At 39.9% G+C, this 14,156-nt stretch overlaps 1 protein-coding gene across 8 annotated transcripts in view; it reads left to right on the forward strand.

Annotated features, from left to right (window-relative positions):
- The window catches only part of KAT6B (lysine acetyltransferase 6B), a 145,376-nt gene that overhangs the window by 125,717 nt on the left and 5,503 nt on the right, over window positions 1-14,156 (forward strand). For all 8 annotated transcript variants that reach the window (XM_080403181.1, XM_080403185.1, XM_080403186.1 and 5 more), the window contains 4 exons: window positions 8,907-9,138; window positions 11,229-11,388; window positions 12,005-12,271; window positions 13,529-13,844. In XM_080403181.1, the coding sequence (XP_080259307.1) occupies window positions 8,907-9,138; window positions 11,229-11,388; window positions 12,005-12,271; window positions 13,529-13,844 (975 nt within the window). The remainder of the gene's footprint in view (window positions 1-8,906; window positions 9,139-11,228; window positions 11,389-12,004; window positions 12,272-13,528; window positions 13,845-14,156) is intronic.

Genomic DNA, 14,156 nt, shown 5'->3' on the forward strand with positions numbered 1-14,156 from the left:
GCTTCTGATTTAGCAAACCCATGGATAGCACCAGTGACCAAGACATGCAAACCTGGCAGTTGAATGGAACAGTTGGCCCAGAACTGAAGGTCCAGAGAGCTGTTTGGAGTTGATACAACCATGATGGTGATGTGTCACAGGCACCAGTTGGAATGGCTGCACTGGCACATCAGAAACTAACTTGGACAGAACTTCTAGGGGACTAAGCAGCCATCCAGGTCTTGAGCTTCTTGGAGAGTGGGTTTTGCAAGAGACAGTATGATTGGGGTGGACAAGGAAGGGGGGCCCTCTCGCACTGCATTTGAGATCCCACTATTCCAGTTGCTCAAGTCCTGAAGAGAGAGGAGGAATTAGAAGACTGTGCTCTGTCACAGAGCTGTCATCTCGTTGGGGTTACAGAGATGCAGTGGGGTAGCTCAGAAGGCTGGGCTGCTGCAGTAGATGGATAATAGTCTCTTCAGGAAGGACAGGGCAGGGAAGCCAAGGAGTGGAGGTTGTGCTCTGTACAAGGGAATGACTTGGAAGCATGGAGCTCTGCTACGGGAAGGGTGATAGGCCTGTCACATCTGTATGCCTCGGAATCAGAGGACACATCAGCAATCCTGAGTACTGTGGTGGGCATTTGTTATAGACAACCTGATCAAAAAGGGAAGAGGATGAACCTTCCAAACAGGTGGATGACATCAGCTAGTGGAAGGCCCTTGTTCTCAAGGACTACTTGGAAACACCGTGCTGGAAGGGGGAAGCATAGCAGGATAAAAGCAATAATCCAGCAGATTTCTGCAGAGTGTTTGGGACAGTATTTTGACACAGATTTTGGAATGACTAGCTAGGGCAAATGCTCTGCTGGATCTGCTTCTTGAAACTAAAGAGGAATTGGTCGGGCAGGTAACAGTCAGTGGCAGCCCAGGCTATAGCATGTATGAGATAGTAGGGTTTGAGATCCTGAGGGAAGTGAGGAGGGCAACTAGCAGACTAAAGCCCAGAATTTTACCTTGTTTAGAGAACTAGTAAGTGGTGTCCTGTTAGGGGCTGCTGTGAAGGGCAGAACAGCGTGGTACATGTCGTTCTCCAGAGACAGTTTCCTCAAAACTGTGGAAGAGACTCGTTCTAATGTTAATGAAGATAGCGGGCACGACAGTAAGGCTGCTAGGAGAACCTCCTGATCTGAGCAAAAACAAAGTCTGCCAAAGGCACTGGTATAGCCCGCATGTGCAGGAATGGAATTAAGCCAAAGTTTGGTTGGAGTTGAAAGTGAGGGATGTGGAGAGTAAGAGGAGAGCTCTTACAAGTATGTGGACAGCCATAGGAAGAGTAAGCAGAATATCGCCCTGCTGCTGAATGGAGTAGGCATCGAGTGACAGCATGGGGGCGCGGTCGGGATCTCGGAAGGGATCTGAGGTACTCAGTACTTTCTTTGCCTTGGCTTTCACTGACAGGGCCTGTTCTCAGGTGTGGCAGAAATTAAGGAGCAGAGAGAGATGCCATCCGTGGTAGAGGAAGATCAAGTTACAGAGTACTTAAGTAAAACGGACATGCACAGACTCATAGGACCAGGTGAGATTCACACAAGGGAACTGGCTGACATGGTTGCGAGAGCTCTCCTTATCATCTTTGAGAAGTAATGGCAATTGGGGAGCATCCTCAAACTGAAAGGTGGCAAATGTTACGTGCATCTTCAAAAAGGACAAGGAAGAGTGGACAACTACAACAATGGGTGAAATAAATGGATTTGTATCATCGTGATATGAGGAAGATGATAGAGCATTTGGCTTTGTATAAGTTCATGTAACAAACACCGAGATGGTTCTGGATCTGTATAACTTCTGTCTACAGATACTACTACATATGCTGTCTTCTGAAACTTCTGCTGTTAGCATTAGATTGGCTCGTGGTAGGAGAACTTATTTGAAAGTAAACTTCAGGAAGTTTGGAAGTGAAATGCTGTCAGCAGGCTGTCATTTTAAGTACTGTGTTGCATAGGTGCATTTTGACCTGGAATTGATGATGTGGTACGCAACGCTGGCAGCTTTCTTCAAGCCTATTTACTGGATTGGTGATGTGTTTCTGTTGTTAGTGTAGCTGAACAGGTTCAGAAAGATAAAACGGAGTTTAGTTGTGCGTTGACGGCAATTTTGGCAAATTAATTTGATTGCAGTGGCCTTAGTACATGGCTAGAGACCAAGCGTGTCCCTTAGAATGGCAACAGTGCTTCTGTCTTTGTTTTCTGTCCTCTCCTTGATTCACAGGCAGTTAAGCCATTTACAACTGAGCTGCTGAATGCCAGTACATACAGATGACATGCCTCGTAGGCGAACTGAAGCTGGTGACAGTTTACCTTATTATGACATGCTGTATGTTGTAGCAGCTCAGTAGCTGTTTCATGACTCTGTGAGAGCTGACAACCTGACAGTTGTTATAAGCGATGTCATTCCTGTTTGTGAGTTGAAACCTGTTTTTAAAATGGGCTTTCTGTGCAGGCAAGGCTTGAACAAGTTTGGAACCGTTTTAAGTTTGCTTTTTTGTTTTGCTGTGACAGCCACAGTCACTTCGAGGTGCCCCTGTTCCAACATGGCCTTATCCATGGGCCATGACCATAGCCCTGGTCCAGCATGGCCTTATCCACAGCCACTGTCCCTTCGGAGGTAAATCAGCTCCAGCACGGCCTTATCCCTGGCCACAATCCCTTCAGGGCCGTACCTGATCTGTCACGGGCTTATCCATGGCCATACACTTTGAGGCGCTCCAGCACAGCCTCATGCGCAGCCAGAGATGCTTCGAGGTGTACCTGCTGCAGCGTAGACTTGTCCTTGGGCCACAATCCCTTCAGAGGCATACCTGCTGCAGCACAGACACCCATGACCACAGACGCTCCAATATACACCTGCTTGGGCATGAGCTTATTCATGGCCACAGGGGCTTTGGGGTGTTCTGCTCCTATGTTGACTCATCCACAGGTCACAGTCCCTTTGACTCGAGTTCACACTGGATTTCCAGCCTGTCCAGTACAGCAGCACAGGAACAGCAGCTGTGCGCTGGCCACCTGCCACCCCCGCCACATCACCATGGCTGTTATCAGAATGTTCCCGGGCACAGCACAGTAAGATGATAAGCAGTACAGCAAGCAGCAAAGGCAAGAAGCAGCCACTAACAAGCACTAGATGAATATACAATAAGGCAAGCAAGCCCCATGGTAAGCACAGAAACCTATCCCTTCATAGCTAAACAGCAATAACAGCTACCTAGCTACCTAGCACGTTCCAATCAAATCTGTTGTTACCTCGAACCCTTCAAGCCCCACATTGGGTGCCAAAAACTCTCATGGTTTAACCCTGGCCAGCAACCAAGCACCTCACAGCTGCTCGCTCACTCCCCCTCACCCAGAGGGATGGGGAGGAGTATCGGAAGGGAATGTAAAACTCAAGGGTTGAGATGAGAACAATTTGATAGATAAAGCAAAAGCCGTGCATGCAAGCAAAGCAAACCAAGGAATTAATTCACTACTTCCCATCGGCAAGCAGGTCTTCAGCCATCCCCAGGAAAGCAGGGCTCCATCACATGTAGCAGTTACTCGGGAAGACAAGTGCTATAATGTCAGATGTGTCCCCCTTCCTCCTTCTTCCCCCAGTTTATATACTCAGCATGATGTTATATGGGGCAGAATATCCCTTTGGCTAGTTCAGGTCACCTGTCCTGGCTCTGTGCCCTCCCAATTTCCCGTGCCCTTCCAGCCCTTTTGCTGGCAGGGCCCAAGAAACCAAAAAGTCCTTGATTTAGTAGAAACATCACCCAGCAACAACTAAAAACATCAGTGTATTACTAACATTGTTCTCACACCAAATCCAAAGCACAGCACTGCAGCAGCTACAAAGAAGAAAATTAACTCTATCCCAGCTGAAACCAGCACAGTATAGCATTTCTAGGGTTGTTCCAGAATATAATGGTTTTTTTAAAATAGAAATAGTAAATGTAATTATATCAAAAATACTTGTTCAGAACCTTCATATTAGCAAAGTTCTCTTGCCTCTCAGGTGAATAGGAAACCACTAATGAAGTGTTCATTCAGTCTTGTGTAATATGCCTACCACACATAGTTACTTCTGTGTGTAACTGAGCCACAGTGTGGCCATGCACTCTGGTGTGGATACAGACAAGTGTAATTCAGACACCTACATCCAGGTCACAAATGGACTGGAGGGAAGGGAGGACAAGACTGGGATTTTTGGTTTGGTGGTTTACTTAAATTACTCGGCTTACTTGAAAACCAAATAGCTTTTTAATGGTTGTGGTCAGTATTAAACAGACTCAAAGAATCTGAACTTCTTTAGTTAGAACTTTTTTCTTCGACCATTCATCAGAAATGAAATGATAAATGGATTTATTAGTTGCCATGGGATATAAAGCATGTGTAGAGAGCACACAAGTTCTGTCATTCAAGAGTCCTTAAAGAAGATCTTCAAACTTAATTTAATTTCCTTTTGTCAATTCTAGTTTGTTCACTTGGGTCTTTCTCAGTATACCAGTTAATTTGTTTAGTGTCTTGCCTCTGATACTGGCCTCTGTAATCTGCACCTGTCTTAAACCTGTGAGGGCTAGCCCGCTGTGGCTACCATGTTAAAAGCAAAGGGACAAGTCTCTCTTTCTTCTGTAGTTAACAACATTCAATTCAACTGTCTCAAGCTAAATTGTATCATCTGCCTTATTGGAAACTGGATTGATTAACGTTTAATATTAGAAAGCTGAAGTAGTGAAGTTTGGAAGTGTATCTGGCAAGGAAAGAAGGATGTGTCTCAGGCATTTGGAGATAAAAACAGACAATAATGAAATAGCTGCTTATGGCAGTTTGAAACTTGAAGTATGCGTAACACTGCTTTTGTGCCATAGGACTGAAAGGGGGCTGATATGATCCCAATTTTTAGAAGATTTTTGGGGAGAGACAAGTAGGTTCACTTCATGTCAGTACCAGGCATATTAGTGGGCATGACAATAAAGACCAGCACTAGTGAACACGTAAGTAAGTGCAGTGAATGGAGGAGGAAGATGGACTCTGTGCTGCTTGCAAAAGACAGTGATACTTAACAAATCCTACAAAGTTATTAGAAAATGCCAGAAGTGGAAGGCTGATACACATCTGGCGGGTTCCATTTGTTTGGAGAGAGCCAGAGGAATTTTGTTTGCATGGGAGTTTCACAAGATGGTTGCCTGTTTTAGTCTGTCCCTTGGATTTTTATGTTGACCACTGTCAGAACATGCTACTGTCAAACTGGACTCCTGATCTCATGCTGTTTAATTTGTTTTAAGAGACAGAACTGAGCATAACAAAACCAGCAGTTAACTAACTGTCAGTTTCTGGAGACTGACATGGATGTATTAAAGTTACTGTTTTAACAATAGTATGTTGTGGGCTCTGCTGTAGCTATTTCAGGGGAGTTACAGACTAGGAATGCTATAGATTAAAACAAGATACAGCACGAGTTAATTTCTTTAAATGTATGTTTTAACGTCCGATTACCTCCTAAAATTGTGTTGAAGGCATAAAAATATATGTATCTTTATATTAACTTCCCCTTTCTCAAATTGAATTTCTTCTAATTGTGTTAAATCTTGAAGATAAAACCTTAGTGGTCCTGGGGAGATTTGCATGACAAAAATCAAAGGCTGTAAGTTGCATGTGCCATGTTGCTTCACTATAAAGGCTGCAGATAATGCCAGAAATAAAAATCATTAATCGTATTTGGCTGTTTAATTTTGTGATACCATCACTCATATGCCCAGAAGATAAAATAGACAACTCTTTGTTCTTCTAGATTAGGTCTTATATTTTGTTGTGGGTGGGTTTTTGTGTAACATACTAGTCATGTCTGACTGTCAGAGGGGGTGGGGGGGTGGAGAGGAGCTGTACTTTGTTCTCTGAATGTTACTGATGTTCATAGTCTGATATCAGGGGTTATAGTTTTAAGAAAGTTTCTTTCAAGTTTCCACTTTGAGGCTGTCCGTTATTAAGATTAGGTAGACACAATGACACTGGAGGTATCTGTTTAACAGGGGCATATTGTACTCATTTCAGATGCTTCAGGATAGATACACGAACTACCAAGATCAGTGTTTTTTATTTACCTGCAACTTAGATCAATTATTTGGCGTCTCTTTGGTAAGTTAAATTTAATAGATGTCATTCAAATCACAGAATCTGTTAAGAGAAACTTTCCATTCAGTGCTCGTTACATGTAACGGAGACTGTTACCTTTGATTTACATTTTTGAACCTGTAGAATGTGAGTATTTTGGATAAGCATAGGTTATGTTGTAGGGTGGGTTAAGAATACTGACAGATGCAGTTGCCACGCAGGTGAAGTTTCACTGCTTTCACGTAGAGTAAAAATATGTGGAAATGACCACTAAGAACTTGTCTCAAAGTCCCCAGCCACTGGAAGTATCTGATGAGCAAGGATATACTAGTAAAACTAAAGCTACGTGTGGTTGCCTAACTGATTCCAAACTCTTGATAGTGGATTCTTACTAAGCCTCATAAGATGATTAGCAAGAAAGTATAGTTATATTATTAACAACCCTGTTATGTATGAGGAAAATGGAAGAGGAGGAAGACTTCTTGACAAAGTAATTTTAAAGTATAGTGAAATACAAGAATGAAATCCGGGTCTTGCAAAGAGCCTACAAATGCTTTCTGTTAGTGCCAAAGTTTTCTTTATTGTGAAGTTGGTAGGTTAAACTGTAAAGTTACTTAAAGCAACTGTGAGTTCTCTCATAGATCTATTTTTAAAAATCTAGGTGGTTCTCCCTCTCTTTTCTTGCATTGAGACTTGTATCCCTACCTGCACTGCTACCGTTTTGCATGTTTTTCTATTGGCAGTGACATCTTGGTGTAAAACTTGGCTTTATATGTTTTAAACAAGCTCATTCAAAATTCTTTCTTGGTACAAGTGAAGCTTTGTCTAAAATTATGCAGAATAGGCTATACACTATAGATCATCTTCGTGCAGTTGGAAGTGAAACAGTAGTTCTTTACCTTCAAACGATTCAGGATGCAGTGTGGTTTTGATTGTGAAGTTTGGCTTTTCCTGTCAATATTTAGTAAGTAAGTGTTTTTGATAGATCTTAATCCTAAGTACTAAGATGTATCATCTAGTTATAAAAAAAATCTAACATGCTGCAGCTTCAAATGTTAACACATCTTTGTTTTCTTAATTTTTAAGGTAGTTTTTCTTTAAAACAGAATAAATTTATGTACTGAGTAGTACCAGGCAGGCTTTTACGTAGGCATCTGTGCGCTGTGTAGTAGTAGGCAGATGTGGGAAGGTATTCCTCCTGAAGCTCTGGCATTTTATTATAAATCGTGCTGATAGCAATGAAGGGTACGCTACTGACTTCAGTATCTGTGGTGTTATTGATCGCTTGAAATGCAGTAGGAAGTCTGCTTTTCTGTGTAAACATTTTGATGCAAACTGGAGGTTAGTTACGGTGACCAGTGCATATGTATTTTCCAAATTCTGTTGTGGACCTTTTGTATTGCCCCCAAAAAAGGGAGGACCGTTGTTGCAGACTGAGTAAATATGCAGGTATGTATGTGTGTGTGCATTTCATGTGTTTGCATTTATAACAAAACTAGATGTCTGTGTGTATACAGTTTGTATAAGGTAGACATACAAGAAAATAAGGAAACAGCCACTGCTTCGCTCAAAGCTGGATGTTAATCATATGCTTTTAATTTATAGCTAACTTGATTAGGAGAAACTATGTGAAGAAGTCAGGAGGATTTGTTTAGCAAATGTGACGTGGCTGTACCAGATATGTTTTAAAGCAGTCTTTGAAAAATAAAAGGAGGGATTTTCCAACTTGGGGAAAAAAAAAAAAAAAAAAAAAAGAATATTGGAAGGGAAAAAACCTGCATATGTTGATGGATTCCAAATGACACTGAGTAATCTAATTCTATAAGCATGATGTCCATGCTTGTGGTGGAATAGCATTTTTGTAAGTCTGATGTTCAAGGCTTGTGTTTTGCTAGTGTTGGTAAAGGCACAGTGCAGAATATTTATCATGGAGGGATGAATTACTGTGAAAGGATAAGTTTTATTAATTGTGTTATGTTTTGGGTTTTTTTATCCTGCATTGTTTTAATGGTGGCAAAACCCAGACTTCTGTTACTGCCAAGCAGATGGGTTCTACTTGAAATTGTGAAAGCTTCTTAAAGCTGAAGAGAGTTAAAAAGGACTTAAAACATACACAGAATATCAAATGAGGGTAGTGTATTGTATAGTAGCTGATCGGTTACTGTCTTGAAGACTGCAGACTGGAATTCTGTGAATATTCTTAAATGTGAATTAAGGGAGATTATTTTTTAATTATTTCTGCTATGTAATTCTCCTAGTAATTCCACTTGTGAATTATGTCACCTCTGAAATACAACAACTAACTGTTTAATCAGAAACTGATGTCACCTGGGGCTTCTTGAAGAAAAATGACTTAACTGATTTTACCCATGACACTTCCTCTTGAGATTCTTCTGAAAATTCTTAGCTTCAGTGATATAACTCAGGTATAAATGTTTCTCAAAAGGCTGGACAGTTGTAGTTCTAAGTGAGACCATGGATGATGAGACCTGTTGTGAAATGTGTTGGCTTATTATTTCCTCCTTGCTTTATGATTAGGAGGGGGGGGTTGGTCAATGTTTGAATCTCATCACATCTGAGTCTCTTTCAAGGTTTTAATCTTTTTCTATGCCACTATGAAAACAGTTCTCTTTTGTGGAAAGGATTTCTCTAATTGCAAGAGTTACCAATAATGCAGTCAGTCATGCTGATCTGTCTGTTAATATCAGCTTTCTTAAGGGGTAGTTCAATTCTTTAGTTTTGTTACCTCAGTAAGGTATTCTGTTTCTTTTTCTTCTAGGCTATTTACTTTCTAGAAGAGAGGGTCAAGCAGGATCTCCTGAAAAGCCATTGTCTGATCTGGGTCGTCTCTCATACTTGGCTTACTGGAAAAGTGTCATATTAGAATATCTTAACTGCCACCATGAAAAACAAATCAGCATCAAAGGAATGAGTCGAGCTACTGGAATGTGTCCACATGATATTGCCACAACCCTGCAGCAACATAGCATGATAGATAAAAGAGAAGATAGGTCAGTGAATCTATTTTTTTAAAAAAAGATAAATTAAAAATACTAAGGCAAAACATTTTCTTTACTTACAAAGCAGTTGATGTGGAAAATGTCTGTGTAAAATTGACTGGAAAATGAATGATAATCATCATACTGAGTCAGTACAGCTGGGTCTTGTTAATGGGGTCTTACATAAAGAGGTTTTCTCCCCAAACAAATGGTGGTGTCTTGGATCCTCTTTCATGTTAGTGATTATTAGAAGGGTGCAGCCAGCTTGAAACATTTTCAGTGAAGAATTTTGTTTCATTCGGTATCATCTTCCGTAAGTACAGTTCCCGACTATTGCTTTGCATACCAGTGAGGGAGAAATTTGGGGTCGTGGGTGGCAGTCTCTCTTCCGACACCCTCTTTTGCAATCATTACTGAACTCGCACAAGCCATGGGATCACAGCAGCTCTACATCAAGTTCTCCTGGCCAAGGTACTGGGAATGCAAGTTTCTGGTAAATGTTACAAATGGTGTTGAAAATTAGTGCACCGGAAAGGTGAGTTTCATTTGGTGAATATCTTCTTTCTGAATGATCTTGATAGATACTTTAGATTTTAAGTGGTTTGGTTTTGTTGTTTGGCACTTTTTCTTTCTTCCTTCTGTAAAATGCTATAAATGACTTTCAATGGTATTTGTGTTTCTAAAGAGCTTCTTAATTCTTTCTGGATATTCCAATCATACAAACTTTATAATTAAGCACAACTGTCTTTACAAACAGTGGGTTGCCAAAAAATAAAATTAAGATCAGGAATAGCTCAGCCTCAGTAAGCTGTACGTACACGAGCACTAGTATTCAAAACTACTAAGTTTTGAACTGGTGAAAATGCAAGCCTTCAAAAAGGAGACTGGCTTTACAGGATAGTGTTAGGAGTAAGAGGAGTGCTGTCATTGCATTAAAACTTCTAACTTACTGGGATGCTTATTTATGGACAACTTGATGGGACAAATGCATTTTAAGGAAGAATCAAATATGTGTTCATTACTTATATGCAGCTTCTGCCCTGTCACAAACTGTTATAGGCCCTGTATACTGACACCCAGTTACAAAATAACGTATTTTTTTTGTTCATCTACAGAATGCAAAATACCTTATGAACAAGGTCAGTTAGTTTTTTGTCATGTATAAAGTGTAGTCAGGGACATGAACTGACCTGGCCAAAGGCATCCAGAGGGTCAGTGGTTGAGCCAGGAAAAGAATTTGAAATTCCCACCAGACACTTAACTTGGGAATCGGGTGTGGCTTCTTAAGATTTCCTACATTTTGTTCATTTTTCTTACATGTAGTGAAGTAGGAGTTAGTCACAATTCTGTGAAAAGGGTTCACCTGTATCTGATTTTTTTTTTTAAAGCATTTTCTCAGTGAAAAGCAATGTTGTCACTTAACCTGCCTGACTCTTTATAGCGTTTGAAATCCTTGCTAAATAAACAACGTATTTTTGGTTGTTACTGTATAGTGCTTTGTAACAGGGGACTTTGGTGGTCTATGTGCTAGTATATTAGCATACTCTGCTATTACATTCTTTCTTTATCTACTTTAGACATGCTACTACTTTTCATAGTAATTAGAAAGTTGTTTTCTACTGCATCAGCATAAGACTAAGGTACACTTTTATGCTCCATTAGAAAACCAATGTTTCATCTATCTTCAGTTGTAATATTAATGATTTTCTCCCTCTTTACTTGATGATCCACAGTTTTCGCTGTTTATGCTTGTATGTCATATTAAAATTGGGAATTGTTCTGGCAATGGCTGAAATACCAACAGTAGATCTCTTGCATGGGTTTAGAGCAGTCAACTATACAACTGTTACTTTCCTCTGTTGCCCTAGTGATACTCAGTATTGAGCTTTCACTGCATAAACTGTTGTTTCCTTACTTCCCCTTAGTAAACGGTCAGTAGTGTAAGCATGTTATCTGTGTGTGTCAGCTGATACTTTGAATTTGATGTATCCATTTATTTACCCATCCATTTTCAGAGGTTATTGCGCAAAAGCATTCAAACTGTAGGAAAGCTGTTTTAGATGACCACTTTCTAAAATAAATTACTATTTATTGGATTGTAGATTTGTAATTATTAGAAGGGAAAAGCTGATTTCAAGTCATATGGAGAAACTGAAAGCAAATCCGCGTATCAATGAAGTAGATCCCGAAAGCTTGAGATGGACTCCTTTGTTAGTTTCTAATGCTGCGGTTTCTGAAGAAGAGAGAGAAGCAGAAAAGGAGGTAATAGCAGAAACTTCTTCTGAATTTCCCTTCCTTTGGATTTCATCACTGTGAATATTTAATGTTAGGCTGTCTTAAATAGAGCAGTTTTAACTTTGACCCCTGCTTAACGGCAGAGGGTACTGATATTACTGTAAAGCACAATTTTTGGAAGCTGTGCAGTAAGACGTGGTAACTTTGGGGGGATGAATATGAGAACTTAAAACGGGACTCACTTGTCATGGAGCTGTATTTATCACTCTCGAGGTAGTCGAAGAGCATGTAATCAGATCAAATTTGGTGCAGAGCTCAGGGGCTGCGGTGTCAATCGATTCTTTGTGTTATGAACTTGCTCAAAGTGATCCATGTCAGTGGGCATGTAATGTAGTGCTAAAGGACTTAAATCAATTCGCTGCATCATTAATAGTGCTAAATATCCCATGAAATGCAATCTTCTTTGGTTTGTTATCCTAACTGTTGTAAAGGAGCTACTAGATGATTCAGCTGAAATGTTGTTGCTAGGTTAGCCAGCAGTGCTAATCAGGGTTGACTTATTGTAACTCTTTAGCTGAATGTAAAGGATATGGCTAAGTAAATGCTGTTTCAGTGACCCATTATTTTAACCTCAACCCTTCAGGCTGAGCGTCTGATGGAACAAGCTAGCTGCTGGGAAAAGGAAGAGCAAGAAATATTCTCCACGAGAAGTAATAGTAGGCAATCACCTGCAAAAGTACAATCTAAAAATAAATATTTGCGATCTCCAGAAAGTGTGGCGGTGGTGGGGGAGCGAGGGCAATCCACAGAGCAATCTAAGGAAAGCAGCGAGGAGGATGGCGGGGATGAGAATCAGCAGAGTTCGCCTCCCCGGCTGACAAAGCCACAGTCGCTGGCCATAAAAAGAAAGGTGTGTTACTTGAATGGTTTTGTTTATAGCCATTCCTCTCTGATTTAAATCAAATTGCTATTATCGAAATAACAATCTGGGCTTTTTATATAAATGTATGGTAGACTGTTTTAATGCTTTCTGTACTGTTTGGACACAGAACACTTGCCTGTCTGCTTTTTCCACCCTCTGTCCAATTTTTTTATCTTCTGGATTCTTCACAGAACTCTTAAAATGCTGGTGACACAAAAAAATCAGAATTTCCTGTTAATTTTGAAACTAGTGATTGCCCTCTGCTGTTTGGCATTGGTATTGGTTCAATATTTTAATGGTTCTTCCTTTTCTCATTTTAAGATGGAGTCCCGCTTGTGGGGTTTGCCTTTTTCTTGTTTTTAATATAGGAAAAAGGAGTATACTGTTTTTCAAAAGCAAATGCTGTTAAAGCAAACTAGGAAGTTTTTAACCCATATTCTTTTAATTGTCGAGATTTAAATGTTAAATTCTGGTGATTGCAATGTTTACGTAATTCTTAATTTTATTGAAAAATCAGCTCTATGAATGGTGTAAGTTAGTAAACTAAGCATCCCAAAATTTTAAAGCCATCACGGTAGCACATGTGTTTAGGTGTATCTGGTGAGAATTAGGGAACCGGAGTGTCCCTTTGCTTATACTTTAGGTGAGCAAACTTGAAAAGTAACTAGAAAACTGTGAGAATGCCTAATAATAGAAATATAAACTGTTGGAGTAGAATCTCCTTTATAGCAGCCAACTGTAGGATTCTTTTAGTGTATTGTGGAGACCCATGTAAAGCTTAAAGTGCACTTCCTTTGCTGTTACCTATTTTTCTGTATACATACTATTTCTAAAATAGCAGTAACGAGAAATGTAGAAGAATAAACTTTGATACTTGTGAAGGTGGTTGGGGAGTTATAAACCCACGGAGGAAAAATGTGTAAGTACAACTTACATAATATTGCTATGAATATGATTTGACAGAAGGTAAAAGTCACTACAACGTGAAGAAAACTCTAGTCTTAACTTTCACCTACAGAAAGATTTGTGTGCATGTATACATACGTGCCGATTTTAACTGTTTAAACATTTTACTTTTAGATTTTGTCTATATTTGAATTTGAATCAAGGTAAGGTATTTTTTTTTTTTTAATTGAGTAAGTAGATTATTGTGTACTTGCTTTACAGAAATTTTTTTATGTCTGTCCAGAGTCAGCTAACAAACAGGAATGTAGTAAAAGTTATATTTGTGGCATTATTTTTCAGAGACCTTTCATACTGAAAAAGAAAAGGGGCCGTAAACGCAGAAGGATTAATAGCAGTGTTACAACAGAGACCATTTCAGAAACAACAGAGGTGTTGAATGAGCCATTTGATAACTCTGATGAAGAGCGTCCCATGCCACAGCTGGAACCGACCTGTGAGATGGATGGGGAAGATGATGACTTGAAGCCTGTGATTAGAAAAGCTTTTGAATATCAACCTGGGCAGCAGAAACAGGAGAAAGAGGAGGAGGAAGAGCGAGAGCAGAGCAAGGAGGAGAAAGATATTAGTTGTTATCGGAGTGATGACAATTGTACAAGTAAGCTGAAAGTGTTCTTTTATCTTCACAACATTAATTTGTCGGGTGACCTTCAAAGGAAGCGTTTAGTTCTGACACAAATCTGGAAATTTTTAACAAGACTTATTTAGCCATTTTGGTCTTAGAACCTTATGATCTTAACAATGCTGTCTGCTTAGAGGTGCTATCAGAGCCATTAATCTCACATAGTTTATTAGAATTTAGTGGTGGATTCAGGTACTTCTTGTTGTTGTTGTTTCTGTTGTGTTTACTTCACTGGTTATTCCCCACCTATTAATATTATAGTCTGGTTTTTCTATTCAGAAAACAAAT

Source organism: Falco punctatus, assembly GCF_963210335.1.
Source record: "Falco punctatus genome assembly, chromosome: 9".
Taxonomy (NCBI): Eukaryota; Metazoa; Chordata; class Aves; order Falconiformes; family Falconidae; genus Falco; species Falco punctatus.